Below are 20,144 nucleotides of genomic sequence, written 5' to 3'. Positions count from 1 at the left end.
CTTCTCGTTACAGTGCATCGGGAGAGTGACACGTTCTCAAACGTGTCCTTTTCTCTGGGCTTATCAGTGAAACAGAGTCCAATAAGTACTCCTTAACAAACTCTCTGTCGGAAAACGCCTTACTTTTTCTGGCGACTTTGTGAGAAATTACATAACTTGTCCTGACGGCTGCATCTCTGGGGGTGTGAAGTTTGGTAAAAAGTCCTTGTTGGGTTTGCAGTTTTGCTAGCAACGCAGCAACTCCCTTGCGTGCTCTTCATCGGACAGATTTCTGTATTTATCCTCATGCTTGGTCGTGTAGTGGTGATTCAAATTATAATCTTTAAACACAGGGTCTTCCGTAAAACAAATTAAGCACACGGCTTTACCTTTAATTTCTGTAAAGAAATACTTGGCAGTCCACGTCTTATTGAAAACACGGCATTCGTTATCAACTTTTCTTTTCTTAGTGTGAGCTGACATCTTGAGGGTGACCCGGCTAGCATTACATATTGCTGTTCACCTTCACTGACAGCTCACATACGGAAAGAATGCTAACACTTTTCAAAATAAAAGCAGCACAGTTGTATTTCACGCATCACATAGATATTTTTTTTAAATTTATATTGTAATTTATGATTGGCCTCACGCGGACCGGACAGGGACGCACAAAGGGCCAGATGCATTATAGGCCTTAATAGGCCTGCACTGTTGTAACCTGAGCATCGTTGGACCTGTAACAAGTGTAAGCACACATGAAAATGACAAACATCAACTGATGAAAGGACATTTATTTAAGTATGACCACTCTAAACAAGAGAATACAACACGTTACAGGCTGAGCAGAAAGAAAAGCACAAAAATTGAAAACAAAATGTTGATATAAAAAGATCTTACTTAATTGAAACCAGATAAACAAAACGGAGCTAAACGAGATAAAATGTACAGTGCAAGATATTCGATATGAGAATTATAAATGATCTGAATAGTTGTGATGTAATTCTGAGAAACACTGACATCCCTTCATATACAGGGAACAATTTCCTCCTCACATGGCAAAGAAAACATGCCGTTTTCCTATATCTTTAATTTACTGGTTAAGGGCTACATTCCATTCTTTTTTTTCTCTTTTCTTTTGGTGACACCGTCACATGTTGTTATTGTTAAATACAGGGATTTTCTGAAGACGATTGCAGAAGTTATCGATCGTTTCATTCATTCATTTCTATTTTATACCAAGTGGGTCAACGTGAGGCACAGAAGAGACTGCCTCCTCGATATATTGTCGGAGGAGAGCATCAGCTGCTTGAAAAGACCCACGAAAATGTTGACGTCTACAGCCAAATCGCAGAGAGAATGTGCCAGGCAGGCTTTACCCGGACTCCGACGCGGTGTCAGCTTAAAGTGAAAAACCTTCGCCAAAGATTTTGGCGACAACAGGGACAGTAAAACAACAGTAAAACACGAATATGTGACGTTATTTCTTCACTAACATTACGAAATTCAATCATTTTCCAGACTTTTGTTACACTAGTTTGAATAGTGTGTGTTTGTGTGTGTGTGTGTGTGTGTGTGTGTGTGTGTGTGTGTGTGTGTGTGTGTGTGTGTGTTTCATTTAATTTCATAATTTAGCACAGACATGGCAAATGTTGGGACAGAATCTTTTCCCTTGGCAGAGTGAGTGAGGGAGTGTAGTGTGTAATGACCAATGAGAAAGAGGAGGGTTAGAGTGTGTCATCAGTTACCTATGTTTTTTGTACTGAAGATGGAGACCAAGGATGAAGCAGACCTCTGCTTTCCACAGCTCTTCAACAGCTCCTGCAAAAAGCCAGCGTCTCCTCACTCTGAACTTGTGCTCCTTCACATCGTGCTGTCCTCCATCTCTGTGCTGACTGTGGTTCTCAATCTGCTCGTCATCATCTCAGTCTCTCACTTCAGGCACAGAGTGTTTTGTTTTACAGCTACTGTGGTTTTAATGTAAAGTGTCTTTAAGCTAGCAGTGATCGACATGGAGGAATTAGACTTTTACCGAAAACTGAAATCATGTTTTACAACAATTAACTTAATTTTCCGTCTATTGTGACCTCACTAGCTTTATGTGTCTGCATTTCATATGGTACAGGTGTGAAATATCAGTAAACATTCAAAGTCATTTATTTTGGAAATGTCATGAGGATTTACTGGTTAATTTCTTTTTTGTATGTCCCTGCAGGAGGCACCACACTCCCACTAACATCCTCCTCCTCTCTCTGGCCATCTCAGACTTTCTCGTCGGCCTCTTGTCAATGCCGATAGAAATCCTCAACACAACCTGCTGGTTTCTCGGTGATCTCGCATGTTCTCTGTATAATTATGCCTCTTACGTGATTACCAGTGCCTCAGTAGGAGACATGGTGCTCATATCAGTCGACCGCTATGTTGCAATTTGTGACCCCATGCACTACTCCTCCAGAGTCACTGAGAAGAGAGTTAAACTCTGTGTTTGTCTGTGTTGGCTCTGTTCTGTTTTCTACACCTCTCTCATTTCAAAGGATGATTTTACTCAACTAGGTAAGAATAAAACCTGTTACGGAGAATGTGACGTTTTGGTGAGCTACACAGCAGGGCTTACTGATGTTATTTTAACGTTTATTGTTCCCATCACTGTCATCGTAGTTCTATACATGAGAGTCTTTGTGGTGGCTGTGTCTCAGGCTCATGCCATGCGCTCTCACATTGCAGCTGTCACAGTCCAGGTTTCATTGACTACGACAAAGAAATCTGAGTTGAAAGCAGCCAGGACTCTTGGTGTTCTTGTAGTTGTCTTCCTAATATGCTTCTGCCCATATTATTGTGTTGCTCTTGCCAGTAATGGCTCAGTCAGTAGCTCGTATATAACTTTTGTCTTTTATCTGTTGTATTTCAACTCCTGTCTAAACCCTTTAATCTATGCACTGTTTTACCCCTGGTTTAGAAAAGCTATTAAACTCATTGTTACTCTGCAGATACTGCAGCCTGGCTCCGGTGACAACAACATAATGTAGAGAATGTGGAACTCGATCAACTGAATGTACAAATACTGACATGTATACACATAATCACATTCAGATAGTTTCCATTTAATCTTCTCTAAGTAGAAGCGTTTTCCACCCTTCCTAGCAGTCCTGATGTTCATTTTCAGCTTTTACTTTAAAAGTGGGATTTTCTTTCATAGTTTAATTTCACTTTAATTAATCAACATCCTTCACCAATATTTTCAACCTGTTTGAATCTGATAATCTGTGACTTTTTAACTCTGACTTAGCGGATAAGTAGACAAAGTTAGTAAACCCAATGTCAGTCTTCAGGTATTGCAGCCTGAGTCATGTGAGGCCAACATACTGTAGAGACTATCAAGTCAACTTTTTTTATATAGCACATTTCATACAGCAGGCGTAAACTCAACTTGTTTCCAAATAAAAGCAAAGATGTATGTAAATGACGTACAAGATCAAACATCACATATTATACACGATTGTTTTGAGAAGGACCATGACTGAAAGTGACTGAAAGTGACAAAAGGCACCATAGGTTTTTCAGAGTGTATCGTAGGTACAGTGAGTAAATCTACAGAGGGATCTCTCTGGTTTATATTTGGTGAGCATTTCAATAACATAGGAAAGAGCCAGACCACTGAAACATTTAAAAACAACAGGAAGTTTACTTTAAAACTTTAAAATCAATTCTTTGTTTTACTGGGAGTCAGTGACGAGATGATAAAATAGGAGAGATGTACTCCGACCTTTTGTTTTTTGTTAAAACCCTGGCTGCTGCATTCTGAATAAGTTGGAGTTGTGTCATTCTGGCAAAAAGTGCATTACAGTAGTTCAGTCTACTAGAAACCAAAAAATTAACCAGCATTTCAGAATCTGCCAGAGACATGAAACATCTAACTTTCGACACGTTTCTACAGTGATAAAAAGTGGTCTTAGAAATATTAAAATTGTCTCTGCAAGTTAAGATCAGCTTCTAGAATTACACACATGTTTTTGACATGCTTACATGGGTTTGGCAGGCATGGGATTTGGCAAAGGTTGAGTCTAACACCTCAAAGCATTCAGACCAACTGGAGGAATTTCTGTTTTGCCATGATTAAGTTGTAAAACTTATTAGCCATCCAAAATCTGATGTCTGTGATGTACGGAAGCCCTAAGGCCATGGCCTCACATGTTATTTTTTTCTGATCTTGAGGTATTCATCTCATTATTTCAATATATTTAATAGACCCTTTTCACGTGACGTCAGATAATTTCGGGTTTGGGGCAAACACGGTATCCTGACTTCCGCAATCTTTGTGCGTGGTGTTTCACACAGTGCCTAATCCTGTTTGATTATGAAGGGTGGCAATGGCGATTCCAACATTAGGCCCCATTTGTCGGAATGGCAACACATAACCCTTTAATCAAACGTCCCATCATTCCGAAAATATTTGCCTCCTAAGGTCGGATTGGTGGTATGTTATTGTTATGATCGTAGGGGTCATAATTTGTGTTCTATGTTGGTTTTTTCTCTGTTTTCTCTGGATGCTGCTGATAGGAGGGAGTCCTGGAGGCCGCTGATTGGAGGGAGTCCTGGAGGCCGCGATTTTAAAAGTGGAGCCGGCAACAGACACTCTCTCTCGCTGCTATATATATATATATATATGTATATATATATATAGTAATTATGGCATGCCATTCAGGAAATTAATCTTTGAATTGAGCCCTCAATATATTGAATGAAACTTTGAATACATTGAGTGAATCCCTGAATATATTCAATGAAACTTTGAATATATTGAATTTATACATATTTATTAATATTTATTGTACTTTAATTGCACCCTACTTATATCCTTTTTGATCTACAGTTTTAGTTTTATTTAGTTTTTACTGATTTATGTTAGATTTACTATGTATTCTCTTGTTTTCGAATGAGCAGTGATTGTATCTTCATGTATCATGTTTTGGAATGACAATGAAAAACCTTGAAACCTTCAAATACCCTGAAATAGCATCATAAATAGCATCTTAATTCACATGTCATTTTGTGGTTGAATGTGCCTTTAAAAAAAAGGTTAGTTTGGCAGCACTAAGATGACAATGGAATCAAAAATTCCTTTTTAACAGGACATCTTGAGCAGAACCTGCCTCGTATTGGGGGAACCATCTGCTTGAGGCTGGAGAGAAAAGAGAAAAAAAGAGTGCAGCAGATTGATAATGAATAAAAAAGAATGGGTCTAGTTGGAAGGCCTAATGGTTATACAAAGTGCTCATAAAGTTATCACTGCGATAAAACAGAGAATGGTGGCATGAAACTGTCAGTGACAACAGTAGGTCTATTACAGGTAAATTAGTTGGTATAAATATTCATGTAAGAGGTGTTAAAAACAGGTTCAAAAAATATGCATTGAGAGAAATGGATAAATATAAACCCTCTGCACTTTTCTTTTCTGAGAGCTGAGTCTTTTGCCATTGCTCCTAAAGAAGAGCCATCTCATTCAACTAACCTAATCGCTCATTATTTAGTACAGTTCATAGCCTAGTATTTTAGCCGAACACAGCAAATACATATCGTTTGTGTGTTGATAAGCCCTTTTGCATTCAGTGTTTTCAAGAGAAGCCTAATACGCCTAATGTCTCATTTTGTGCAGTTACTCTGTGACGAAAGAAGTATTACTTTTAATATTTCAATAAAACTTTAATTAAGCAAACAAAGCAGTGACGGGCAAAAGAAAAAAAGAAGTAGGGAATAGGAATCGGCTTATTCAATTCAATTCAATTTTATTTATATCGTGCCAATAACAATACAAATTGTCTCAAGACACTTCACAAAAACCAGCCTGCAGCCCTTTGTGCAGCACTTTGTGTTGCATGTCTATGCATGAAAGGTGCTCTATAAATAAAGTTTGATTTGATTTGATTTGATGATGATGAATTGGATTTGAAGCTGGATTCCACAAAGTTCTATACTGATAGCAAAGTGGTCCATGGCTATATCTATAATGAATCCAGACAATTCTATATCTACGTTTATAATAGAATTCAGTGCATTCGCCAAACCACAAAACCTGAGCAATGGCACTATGTGCGCTGCACCAAGGTCTATTCCTGCCTCACTAGGAGACGTGAAGGCGGAGTCAAGGAGACGTGAAGGTGGTGGTGGGGGAAGTCGGGACTGCCACTGCTACTTCTTAGTCAGACTGAATCGGGTAACGTTTAACGCCTTTATCATTAAAAGTGCTAAAGAAAAAAACACATCAACATAAAGTCTGATGTGCTTAAATCCAATTTGTAATTTCCTAATATGGACACAATTGACTGATTACCTTTAAAAACTATATTAGATCGATGTATGTCGTCCGGAAGGCCAACTTGCCAAGCACAGAGTGCTGCAGTTGGATTGTAGGAAAATGTAGTGAGTGGATGAATCGTTACACCCCTAATTATTATTATAATATATTTTGAATTTATGCAAGGTTTTTATATTGATTGATATTTGAATATGACAGAGTGGACAACATCCAACAGGCTTGACAACATCCAACTACATACTACAGTACTACAGTACTTTGAAACGTTTCACTGTTTCAGCCTCCATGGAAGAAAGACATTGGTAGTAATGTCACTAACAACATCAGAGGTTTCTTCATTATTTATATTTCTGAAAACATTCTTAGTTTACAGCACACCCCCACACACACACCTGCATAGAACTTTTGCACAGTGCTGTACATGTTCAAAATTACTAGTTTTGTGAAATAACTTGTTGTGAACAATAAAAAATGTAATTTATTATTACTTAATCACTTATTACGCACACTGTAGTTAACAGTGCAGTCTGTGGGACATGCCAAAATCATGTACACCCAGTGAAACTGTGAACATTTCTTACTTGGTACACGGAATTCAGGGAGAAAAGGCAGACAGGGCAGAAAGGGGCTAGAGACACAGAATCCCCCCCAAAAAATAAAAAAATAAAATAAAATATAAACATTCTAAGTCCAAAAAACAAAGACATGCAGACAATCTGAAAGTAAGTCCTGGAACGCTTGATAGAAGACAAATCCATTAATGTTGGAGTGGATGAATTAATTCGAAACACTTTACCAGCAAACAGTATTTCTTGGTGCATTAATTTCATGACTGTTTCAATTTCCTAAATTAAATCACAGCATAATAGCTTAAACTGAAGACATTTTGACATGATTAATGTGTAGCTGACGTTTTCCCGTCTCCTTCCAGGCAACTTCACACACCCACTAACATCCTCCTCCTGTGAGTGAGGAAAAGCTACCTAACTTCTAGAGTGGCCAGATTATCACACTTTTCAAACTCATTAAGGCCAACAAACAACCCCAGATTTCTTTTATCCACAATCCATATTTTAACCCAATCCAAATTTAATAAACTCCCCGTGCCAACAGGGATTATCTGGGAAGACGTTGCAGACCGCTTCAGAAGTAAAATTGATAATATCAGATCCAGTCTTTTACTCTCCAGAATATTAATTTTAACACACCTGAACCATTGTTTTCACTTGAGGAAATAAAAGAGAGCTTAACCCTGGTTGATGCAGGGACCCTGGGGCGAGTTTTATCCTAAGCAAACCCAACAACCTGCCTTTCAGATGTAATTTCCAATTAAGAAAGAAGATTATTTCATGAATTCTTTGGAGAACAGATTTTAAATATTGTAAATTGCTCTCTTCAGATGGGTGTCTTCCCCACTGTCTTCAAAGCAACGGTGGTGAAGCCCTTTCTGAAGATGAGTAATTAAGAAACGAAAAAAAAGTTTTTAAATCAACTTAAGTATTTCTTGATTAGAAAAACTTCAGACTGGTTTTAGGATGAATCACAGTACGGAGATAGTCCTATTAAACTTACTGGATCTTGGTGTTGCCTTTGTCACAGTTGGCCATAACATTTTATTAAAGCTCCGTGACCTGGTCCACATCTCTGTTACTGTTTTTAACTGGTTTAGTTCTTGTCTCACAGATCGACTTTTCTTTTTAAGTATGGAAACATGTTCCTCCAGAACACATAAAATTAAGTGTGGCGTGCCCCAAGGGTCAATTTTAGGTCCAACACTTTTTAATCTTTATATGCTTCCACTTTGGGACATCATCAGGAGGCACGGCATCAGCTTCCATAGTTATGCAGATGAAACAGAACTGTACATCGCCATGTCTCCTGATGACACAGGGCCAATTAATACCCCTTATAACTGCATTTGAGATATCCAGTCATGGATGGCAGATAACTTGCTACAGCTCAACCAGCAAGTTCACCTCTGAATGGCTGAAGAAAAAGAAAATGAGGACTTTGGAGCAATGTTCCCTCTAATTTTTCATGTGTCTGGGCATACACACAAGCTCCCTGAGCACACCGAGGACCACTGTGAGCAACATTTACAGAGTAGACCTTTCTCACTCGAAAAAGAAAAAATCTCACCCAGTTTCACTGCTTGTTCTTCTATTTCAGGGCTGGGCAATTAATTTCTACAGGGGCCACATGAAAAACCTGAACTGTGTTGGAGGCCAAACCAAACGATAACTTGAATGTTATTCTGTTCAATATTAATTTTCTCCCACTGTAAAAAGCAGTAAATTATATATGTTGATAAGCTGCTACTGGTAATCAGAAACATAAGAATATTCTGTAAGTAGAGTTTTGGTGTAGGTTGAAGAGGAAAATGAAACAAAATCACTGTGTAGTTTTGGATATACACATTGGAATGTTGGAAACTTTGTCCTCTTTGGAAAACTTTGGTGGACCAAGGATGATACATGATTATTTTCCGTATCTCAATAAAGCTCAATAAATGTTTGACCCTTTAAGACCTGAATGTTCGTCTGCCCACAGACAAAAGTTTGCTGTATTTGAATTACCGTAATCCCCGATGGATAATATTCAAGTTGCGCTTTCTAGAAAAAAAAAATGCTGCCGTTACGGTAATGATGACGCACCGCTGCTGTCGGCTGCAGGTTGGAGAGCAACGATCACGGAGCCCCAGCAAGAGAGACTTGTTTGGAGGAATTTGTTGGTAAAAACAAAGTTAGTTATGCTCTTGAGATGTCACGAAGGTCTTCCAGGCAAAAGCACAACTAACCAGTGTTCACTCACAATGAATACTGTCAATAGCGCAAACCACTGTGACTTACGTTAATTTAAAATCGGCCGCTTTGACGGATGCCAGCGATCCGTTCAGGCTTTTGAGGGTTAATAGATTCAATAAGCTGTTTCAATCTTACTTTTTTTGTTGTTGACGAACTAACAGTGCCATGACGTAAATAACACATCATGGCTCAAAATAAAAGCAACACAGTCGTATTGCATGCACAGTTCATCTGTGCTCATGACTGACAGACCGCGGGCCGGACGGGAATGCCCAAAGGGCCGTAAAATGCCCAGGTCTGGTCAAGGCTATGATTGGCTGCGTAGCGTAAGTGAACTGTATCGTACCATTGAATGGACACCTGTCACTCACTGAGTTACGTTGCAAAATGGTACAGAAAACAATATTGTTGGTCTAATTAATTAGATCAGATTAGGTCTAATATTAGATATTAATTAATACGTTCATGTTGAATTTTATTTTATGCGCTGCATAGATTTTCTTGTGCGCTGAGAATGTGCAAGCAGTGCGCGATTGCGCAAGCGCGCAGCTTAGAGGGAACATTGCTTTGGAGTGATCTAGTCCAAGTCCTGACCTGAATCCTATTGAGATGCTGTGGCATTACCTTAAAAAGGTGGTTCATGCTGGAAAAATCTCCAGTGTGACTGAATTACAACAATTCTTCAAAGATGAGTGGACCAAAATTTCTCCACAGCACTGTGAATGATCCATTGCAAGTTACGGCTTGATGGCAGTTGTTGCTGCTCAGGGTGGTCCAACCAGTTATTAGGTTTAGAAAGCAATCACTTTTTTCACACATTGTCATGGATTTGTTTTCTCTTACTGATGAAAACCCTAATTTAAAAATTTGATTTTGTGTTTTTTTCTTGTAGAATCGTTGACTAATATTTAAATTTATCTGATGATCTTAAACATTAAGTTTGACAAGTATGCAAAAAACACAAGAAATCAGGAAGGGGGCCAACACTTTCTCTACTTTATAGGCCAGCTTCGCAGACAGTTCCATCTAACTTTAACTTATGACAGACAAATGGGCAGGGCACAAAGGAAGCATGACTTGTGTAGAGAGAAAGAGGATGGACATAATTCTACAGAGACTAAAACGAGGGGAGGGATGTAGAACTAGATAAAGCAGCTATATGACGAAGAGTTGGTCAGAGAGCTGCTGGTACTGTAGCTGTCTGATGATGGAGATCCAGGACCAAGTGGAGCTCTGTTTTCCACATCTCCTCAACACATCCTGCAGGAAGCCCACACTTCACTGGTCTGAAGCTGTGCTCCTGAACATTCTGCTATCGTCCATCTCTGTGATCACGGTGGTTCTCAACTTGCTGGTCATCATCTCAGTCTCCCACTTCAGGCAGAGATTCGCTCCTCAACGAAACCTAGAGTTTACTTGATACATAGGATGTGCATTATCTGTTAATGTTGGAGTGGATGGATTAATTTGACACACTTTACCTGCGAACAATATTACTTGGTGCCTTTAAAGTTAAGATTGTTTCAGTTCCCTAAACTAAAGCACAGCGTAATAACTTAAACTGAAGACATTTTGACGTGACTTATGTGTAATTAATGCTTTTCTGTCTCCTTCCAGGCAGCTTCACACACCCACTAACATCCTCCTCCTCTCTCTGGCTGTGTCAGACTTTCTTGTGGGCCTGCTCTTGATGCCGGTAGAAATCTTTAGGAAAACAGCTTGCTGGGTATTTGGAGATACCATATGTGTTTTTTATTGTTTACTCTCCTCGACCATTATCTGCGTTTCAGTAGGACAAGTAGTCCTCATATCAGTCGACCGTTATGTGGCTATTTGTCATCCTCTGCATTACCTCACCAGAGTCACTGTGTCAAGAATCAGACTCAGTGTGTGTCTATGTTGGCTCTGTTGTGCTTTGTACAGCAGTTATTATGTGAAGGATGTCCTGACTCAACCAGGCAAAAGTAAATCCTGCTATGGAGAATGTGTTTTAACCGTAGACAACATAACAGCATCTGTTGATGCTGTTTTAAATTTCAGTATCACAGTTGCTGGTATCATAGTTCTCTATCTGAGAGTATTTGTGGTGGCTGTGTCTCAGGCTCGTGCCATGCGCTCTCTTGTTACAGCTGTCACAGTCCAGGTTTCATTGACTCTGACAAGAAAGAAATCAGAGTTGAAAGCAGCCAGGACTCTTGGTGTTCTTGTAGTTGTATATCTGATATGTTACTGCCCTTTATACTGTTACGCTTTAATTGGGGACAGTGTGATCAGTATTACATTTGTCACTGTTGTCATCTTCTTTTTTTATTTAAATTCTTGTTTAAACCCTGTCATCTATGCACTGTTCTATCCCTGGTTTAGAAGGAGTATTAAACACATTGTCACTCTGCAGATACTGAAGCCTGGGTCCCGTGAGGTCAACATACTGGAGAGAGACTGTTAAAGATCTGAAATAACACAAGCATTACAAAACTGATGTCATTGATACTGCAGCAATTTTATTTAAACTAAAGACAAGAGAGACAAATAGCTCTGATGTAAGCTTTTATCTTTACACATATGCACAAAAGTATAATTTTATGGGTCGCTATACAGAAACTGATGATGAATTTTCATGTAAAACGTGTAAAACATAGATTTTTCGTTTCCCAGGTGATGTAGTGCCATTTAGATGTTTGTAATAAACTGTAAAGATACTTTGGACTCCTGAATGAGAACGTTGATTTATAATTTATGGAGGTTCAAGCGAGGTAGCTAGAGAAGTGTAGTCCTCTCATCCATCTACAGGTACATGGTACAGAAACTGCTCAGTTGCAGACAGAAAGTCTTTGCAGTGAGTAGTGTAGTCAGCACAGAGGATCACCAGCTTTCCTACAATCGTTGACATTTACAACAGCAGATGGAGGAAAAGTACAATATATCTTTAGAAGTTCAATATCTGTATATTTATGCATATTCATTAATGCTTACTGTACTTTAGCATTTAGATCTTAATGGGCCCACTTTGCTTCAGCCCAGCAAGTTCACATCTGTAGGATGTGTTTAAGGCTTTTTTAATGTTGTCCACATCTGTATTGTTTTTAATCAGTGTATATTTGTTTTGGTTTAATGTGCCTCTAAGAAAATGTTTGTTTGGTACACAACCCAGAGCCTGACACCTCTATGGCAACACTAAGATGACAATGTCTCATCTCATCTTCTACAGAGACCTGTCCAGGGCCTACACTGGGAGGAAACTAGAGAAAATATATAATTTCCTTTTCATAAGACAAAATCTTGGGGGACCCATCTGCTTGAGGCTGGCCAGATAGAGACAAAAAAAAGAGAAAAAAGAGTGCAGCAGGAGTAATAATATCAGACAAACATCTGTGCAGCTTCTAATCATGATACAAATGAAAGTACAAGATTGAGATGATCCATGCGACAGGAGAAACTGATAATGAATTAAAAAGTATGGGTCTAGTTGGAAGACCTAAAAGTTATACAAATTGCTCAAAAAGTTACTGTCACCGGGATAAAAAAGAGAACAGCTGAAGAGCTTAGGAAAGAGGCCTATAGGTCATAGTTGGATTTCAGCAAGGCTACGGAAGAAGACTATCTGTCGGCTCCAAAAACTTTCTGGCAAACCATCTGGCGCCTGGGGCAACCAGCAGCAACTGGCCCTGCACCATTTATTTATTTATTTTTTAATCAAATTTTTTATTAATTTTCTTTCCTATATCGATCCAGTAGAACAACCAATAACAAAGACATGATATAAATAATGACAAGACAGGGAAAACAGACAAATAAACATACATAATGTTTCTTTCTCTGAAGCCAGTTGAGAGTTTCTTTGGCTCTGTGTCCTAGGCTCCTCGTTTCATCTTCATCACGCTGGTAGATGGCAGCAGATTTTTCTCAAGAATATCTTGGTGCATTTTTCCATTCATCCTCCCTTCATTTATATGAAGTTTGCCAGTACCATATGCAGAACAACAGCCCCACACCATGATTTTAACACCTCCAAACTTCACTGTCCGTATGGTGTTTTTGGGGTGATGTGCAGTGCATTTTGTCCTCCAATCATGGTGTGTTTAATGGCATCCAAAGAGTTAAATTTTGCTCTCATGTTCTCACAGTATTTTAACGGTTTCTCCTTATAGGTACACTTGCACAAAGTCAGGGATTTGGAGTTTGTAAGTTTCCTTGGTCAGCCAAGGAAACTTAGTCCAGCAGATAAAAAACACATCAAGATCATTTCCCTTCCTAATTGGAAGATTTCCAGCAGTGTCATCAGCTCAGAACTGTCAGTATATTATCACAACCCTCTTTTGTCTGATCATTTCCTTATATCATTTGAATTTACTATACTATTATTACTGCACTATACTACTATTTACTACTACTAAGAGATTACACTGAAATTGGAAAGACATTTCATTATGGTAGACACTTATCTGATGATGCTGTAACTACATATATATATATACATATAAGAAATTAATTCCTTCAGTATTTACCTCAGTGCCTTTTGTCAGTGATGTGGATGACAGCAACCACAATCTAACTCCATCACAAATAAATTATTTTGTTGACAGCACAACAGCATCACTTAGTACAACTCTAAATCTAGTTGCTCCTCTGAAAAAGAAGGGTAGAAGAGCGTAGCTCCATGGTATAATTCAGTTGCATAGTTCAAAGCAGGCAGTTCGAAAGCTGGAAAGAATTTGGAATTCCACTAATTCTGAAGAAGCTCACATAGCCTGGAAAGATAGTTTAACAACTTATAAAAAAAAAAAAAAACTCAGCACTGTAGCCAGGCTGACAAAGAGTCACAGCTCTGTTGAACCATCTATTCCTTCAGCCGTCATCAGTAATGACTTCATGAGCTTCTTCACTGATAAAGTCGTTGGCATTAGAGATAAAATTCATAGCATCCTTTCAGCTGTCAAAGATGTAAGTACAGTGACATTAGAAACTTCTGTAGGACCCAGGCAATACTTGGATTCTTTCGTTCTAATTAATCTTCCAGAGCTCACTTCAGTTATTACAGCATCTAAACCATCAACTTGTTTTAGACCCCATCCCAACCAAAGTGCTCCAGGATGTTTTTCCATTAATTAGTACCTCCACATTAAATCAGATAAACGTATCTTTATTAACAGGATATGTGCCCCAGTCTTTTAAAACTGGGGCACATATCCTGGGGCTGTAATTAAACCTTTATTTAAAAAACCCACTCTTGACCCAGATGTTTTAGCCAACTATAGGCCAATTTCCAGCCTTTCTTTTTTTTCTAAAGTTTTAGAAAGGGTTGTTGCCAATCAGTTGGTTGATCATTTAAACAGGAACGGTTTGTTAGAAGAATTTCAGCCAGGTTTCCGAGTTCATCATAGTACAGAAACAGCTTTGATTAAAGTTACCTATGATCTCCTCATGGCTTCAGACGATGGACTTGTCTCTATACTTGTCCAGCTAGATCTTAGTGCTGCATTTGACACTATTGAAAGTGTGATCAAGATTACAGGAATTGTCTAGTTTGAATCATATCTGTCAGACAGATTTCAGTTTGTCCATGTAAACAACAATTCTTCTATATATATCAAAGTAAGCTATGGAGTTCCTCAGGGTTCTGTGCTAGGACCAATATTATTCACATTATACATGCTTCCCTTAGGCAATATTATTAGAAAGCATAAACTTCCATTGCTATGCAGATGATACCCAGCTATATTTATCCATGAACCCAGATGAAACTAGTCCAAGCATGCCTTAAAGACATAAAGGCTTAGATGACCTGTAATTTTCTACTCTTAAACTCAGACAAAACAGAAGTCATTGTATTTAGTCCTAAATATGTCAGAGATTCATTATCTAATCACCTGGGATGACATTACCTTGGCCTCCAGTACTACTGTGAAAAACCTTGGTGTTATATTTGACTAGGATATGTCCTTTAATTCTCACATAAAGCAGGTGACCAGGACTGCTTTCTTTCACCTTTGTAATATCGCCAAAATTAGGAACATCCTTTCTCAGAGTGATGCGGAAAAACTAATTCATGCATTTGTGTCTTCCAGGCTGGATTATTGTAACTCATTACTGTCTGGTTGTGCAAATAGCTCTTTAAAAAGCCTCCAATTGATTCAAAACGCTGCAGCAAGAGCACTGACAGGAATTAGCAGAGAGATCATGTTACCCCAGTTTTACATAGAAGGCCTTGAAAGGCCTACCCCCATCATATCTGAAAGACTTCATGGTACCATATTGTCCCAACAGATCACTATAATCTCAAAAGTGCAGGTATACTTGTGGTTCCTTGAGTTTCAAAAACTAAAATGGGAGGTTGAGCCTTCAGCCATCAGGCTCCTCTCCTGTGGAACCAGCTCCCAGTTTGGATTCAGGAGGCAGACACCATCTGTAAGACTTTCCTTTTTGACAAAGCTTATAGTTAGGGCTGCCTAAACCATCCCTTAGTTATGCTGCTATAGGTCTAGGCTGCTGGGAGACGATGCTCTCTCTTCTCTGGCTCCTGTCCTCTAATATGTTATAATTTATTTTCTATTACTAACTGCTGTGTCTCACTCACTCAACATGGGAACTGGGGTGCAGGAAAATGGCAGCAGGTGCTCTGGACTGATGAGTCAAACTTTGAAAATCTGGCTGTAGCAGAAGGCAGTTTGTTCACTGAAGGGCTGGAGAGTGGTACAATAATGAGTGTCGACAGGCAACAGTCAAGCATGGTTCCTTGCAAGTTTGGGGCTGCATTTACGCAAATAGGGTTGGGTATTTGGTCAAGGTTAATGGTGTAATGCTTATCAATCATCAATGCTATCAGGGAGGCGTATGACTGGCCCCAAATTTATTCTGTGGCATAACACAGAGCCCTGATCTCAACATCACGGAGTGTCTCTGGAATTACATGAAGAGACAGAAGAATTTGAGAAAGCCTACATCCACAGACTATCTGTGGTTAGTTCTCCAATACGTTTGGAACAACCTAACAACTGAGTTCCTTTAATTCTGTGTACAAGTGAACCTAGAAGAATTGATGCTGTCTTGACGGCAAAGGGTGGTCACACCAAATATTGATATGATTTAGATTCCCCTACTGTTAATTAACTGTAATTGTTAATTGATGAAAATAAAATATTACACTTCTATTTTTGAAAACATTCTTTTTGTTTCTAGTATTTGTTTAAACCATTGTACAGTACTGTATCTAGTTAACTGGTAAATATTCTATTTTCACAACTTTTTTGACGCAACTCAGACGCAGACAGAAATATGGCTAAAGCCAAACTAGGAAGAAAGACCAACTAGGCAAAAGTCAAACAAAAATACACTCAGGCACAGGACAGACTATGCAGTCACTTGCCACTTTATTAGGTACACCTGTTAAATTGCTTGTTAACACAAATAGCTAATCTTGCTGCAGTTCAAACCGAGCATCAGAATGTGGAAGAAAGGGGATATAAGTGAGTTTGAACATGGTATGGTTGTTGGTGCCAGGCGGGCTGTTTTTTTTATTTCAGAAATCTTGTTTCAAGCTAGCTCTTGTTTTTCAAGAGCTTGCCTGTGACGCGAGGCTGTGTCACTGTCACTGTTCTTTGCAGGTCCTCATTGTCTGCTTGTAGCTGAATGAGTTGGATCCCCTGTCTTCAAGGGTTTGCTGGCTGTATGGGTCATCCCCAAAAATGTTTTCCACTGCTGTTGTCTCCTGTTCCCTATTAGCCAACATTTCTTCTATCCACTTTTGTGTTGGCGTGTTGTTGTTTGCTGATTTGCTGAAATTGGTTGTCCAAGCACTTTTGAATATGTCAAGTCTATTATGAATTTCTTCCTTATAAACAATTTGTAGAGCCAATTTGTGTTTGACGTCCTCAGGGTTTAGTATTTGTTCATCTTCAAATGAATAGAACAGTGTATAGAAATAGTACACCACATGTGGAAAGACATCTCTCCAAAGACAATACCTTGATTGTGAATAGAACTGCCTTGCCATGTGTCCTGCAAAAGGTTCATTAATCGAGCTATCAGAGTGTTCTCTCCTCTATGGCTGGAAACCTATACATTATGGAGGTCCCAACAAAACAGGTCAGCACTGTCAGGGCAGTATTGTCTGTGTTGCATTCCATGTATGTGATGACTCTGAAGTGCCCATCAATCCCTGCATGTGTCACAAACTCCTACCTGTACAATATTGAAAATACAATATTTTATCAATAAACTAGAGATATAAAAATGCAAAATACTCCCATCGTTAGCAAAAGCGGATCCAGAACTTACAGTATTGTTGAAAACAATTATAGAAATTAAACTATGATGGCAATCCATATTGCTTTTCATTTTACTTTCCATTAGTTCTTGGATGCGTGAAACTGAGATGATGAAACATTCTGCATTTGCCATTCAATATGACTTTTGGTTTACTTACATTTGGTTTACTTACTTTGCACTGATGCCTCCCAGCAAGGACGTTGGGGTCTTTCTGGGCAGAGTTTGCATGTTCTTCTTGTATCCATGTAGGTTTTCTCTGGGTACCCCGGTTTGGTCGCAACTCTAAAGACATGCTTGTTAGGGTGATTGGTGACTCTAAATTGACCCTAGGTTTGTGAATGGTTGTTTGTCTCTGTGCCAGTGACAGCTATTTCTAAGCTATGTCATATTTTTAAGATTTACAAAACACTTTGATTGGTTTAAATTTAAAACATTCTAATAATTGTGTCAGTCTGACTTAAATAACGTATTACATTCAAAAATGTTGGGATATAAACTGAATGGAACAGTAATCATCATTTTCACTTTGTACCTGAGGACACCTGAGGAGCCTCACACTATTTCACTGATGAGATGTGTACAGTGGCGAATGAAACTCAGATCACAATAAATAAAACCTCAGCACATGATTAGCTGTGTCTACCTGTCTCTATCTCACTTCCCACCCCATCAACACCAGGATTTTTGATGAAGTCAGAGACAGGGAGTCAGACATTGAGCCCTTTGATTAAATCATTTGTATCATCTTTCCAAAGACACTTGACTGATTACTACACTAGGGGTAAACATACATTTGTTTTTAACAGCCGCGAAAAAGCCCAAGAGAAAAGAAAAAATAGACGATGCACCCACTGAACAAGAACAATAATCTGACAAGGATGCAGAGTTCAGTACTAAATCGCATACAGAACAGAAAGTAAGGGTCCATTGACCATTGCTCCATTTTTTTGCCAGTTGCGTGGCACCAGTCTTACATTTTAGTTTACATGTGGACATTCTTTGAGGATTGCCTTGGACCCCTGTGTTGAAATATTAAGAAATATCTTTTAACTTACTGTAAAGTTCTAACAGTAACGTTTATTTCATCACTTGTTGTGGTGTGGTTAGCTGAGTATGGGAAAGAGGACTGTCTTTTGTGTCCAATAGATGGCGAAAGAAAGGAGGGGAGTGGTTAAAGTGAGAGAGTTCCAAGTTATATGGATTATTTTATGTTCAGAAAACTGACAGAGCTGCAGGTCTCTGAACATGGAGACACGTGACAAAGCTGAGCTCTGCTTTCCACAACTCCTCAAACACCTCCTGCACGAAGCTGCTTCTCCACCGTCTGTACTTGTGTTTCTTTACATCATGCTGTCATGCATCTCTGTGATCACTGTGGCTCTCAACCTGCTTGTCATCATCTCAGTCTCCCATTTCAGGTAATGGTACATTGCTCTTGTTTCTTTTTACAGCTATTTTGGGTTTGAGCCGGTAATTAATGACTTCGTACTTGGACCCACTGTTTTTGCAGAAAAAAAAAAAGGTCAAATGATTGGCACCAGGACCACTGATCATTTTGTCATTGAGATGTGAGGGTTCCCTGGTTTATTGATTTGTCTTCTTTATTTTATCTATGCAGGACGCTGCACACTCCCACGAACATCCTCCTCCTCTCCCTGGCTGTCTCAGATTTCCTTGTCGGTGTCCTGTTGATGCCAGGAGAAATCCTCAACAAACAGCTTGCTGGTTTCTTGGTGATATGATGTGTTCTCTGTATAATTATGTGTCCTATATCATTACTTCTGCCTCAGTAGGAGATATGGTGCTCATATCAGTTGACCGCTATGTGGCTATTTGTGACCTTTGCATTACCCCACTAGAGTCACTGAGAAGAGAGTTCAACTATGTGTTTGTCTTTGTTGGCTCTGTTCTGTTTTCTACACAACTTTCATTTTAAAGGATGATTTGATTCAACCAGGCAAGCACAATTCCTGCTATGGAGAATGTGCTATTGTAATCAGCTACACTGCAGGAATTATTGACCTGATTTTCACCTTTATTGTGTTCCCATCCTCTCTCATCATAGTTGTATACATGAGAGTTTTTGTGGTGGCTGTGTCTCAGGCTCGTGCCATGCGCTCTCACATTGCAGCCGTCACCGTTGAGGTTCATTGACTCTAGCAACAAGAAATCTGAGTTGAAGGCTGGCAGGACTCTTGGTGTTCTAATAGTTGTATTTCTAATGTGTTTCTGCCCATATTATTGTGTTGCACTTGTTGGGAACAACTCAATCAGTAGCTCTTCTTTGACTTTTGTCCTGTATCTGTTCTATTTTAACTCCTGTATAAACCCTCTAATCTATGCACTATTTTACCCCTGGTTTAGAAAAGCTATGAAACCCATTGTCACTCTACAGATTCTGCAGCCTGGCTCCCGTGACACCAACATACAGTAGCAAGTCTTTAAAATGAGATGTGCTTTATAGACTTAGACTTAGACAGACTTTAATGACCCACGAGGGAAATTACTTTGTCACCATATATTTATTGCAATAAAAGTAAACACTCAAAACCACAAAGAAAGATAAATAAAATAAAAAATAAAATGACTTTAAATTAAAATAAAATAAAAATGAGCAGTGTAATCAAAAAATGCCGGGCACAGACATACTGTGGTCCTATGAACCAGGTCTCCAAAGTACTTCTCACGACACACTCCATCTGGGTCCCATCAGTACACATAGACATTACCGTACATTTTGCTAAAAGCTGATGAGGTAATGTTGTTGTGTGAAAGAATGACAAGTT

At 39.0% G+C, this 20,144-nt stretch overlaps 2 protein-coding genes and 1 pseudogene across 2 annotated transcripts; all 3 read left to right on the top strand.

Moving 5' to 3' along the window:
- The first annotated feature begins 1,744 nt into the window (after positions 1 to 1,744).
- Positions 1,745 to 3,002, top strand: LOC125017903 (trace amine-associated receptor 13c-like). Its single transcript, XM_047601442.1, has 2 exons — positions 1,745 to 1,917; positions 2,192 to 3,002. Exons 1-2 carry the CDS (start codon positions 1,745 to 1,747, stop codon positions 3,000 to 3,002), a joined length of 984 nt encoding a protein of 327 aa, XP_047457398.1.
- A 7,282-nt stretch (positions 3,003 to 10,284) lies between these two features.
- Positions 10,285 to 11,539, top strand: LOC125018174 (trace amine-associated receptor 13c-like). Its single transcript, XM_047601921.1, has 3 exons — positions 10,285 to 10,473; positions 10,711 to 11,236; positions 11,489 to 11,539. Exons 1-3 carry the CDS (start codon positions 10,298 to 10,300, stop codon positions 11,537 to 11,539), a joined length of 753 nt encoding a protein of 250 aa, XP_047457877.1. The 5' UTR covers positions 10,285 to 10,297.
- A 7,064-nt stretch (positions 11,540 to 18,603) lies between these two features.
- LOC125018171 lies at positions 18,604 to 19,792 on the top strand (annotated as a pseudogene).
- The last annotated feature ends 352 nt before the right edge of the window (positions 19,793 to 20,144 follow it).

Source organism: Mugil cephalus, chromosome 12, assembly GCF_022458985.1.
Source record: "Mugil cephalus isolate CIBA_MC_2020 chromosome 12, CIBA_Mcephalus_1.1, whole genome shotgun sequence".
Taxonomy (NCBI): domain Eukaryota; kingdom Metazoa; phylum Chordata; class Actinopteri; order Mugiliformes; family Mugilidae; genus Mugil; species Mugil cephalus.
The sequence above is the reverse complement of the archived record's forward strand: the minus strand, read 5'-3'. Positions and strand labels throughout refer to the sequence as shown.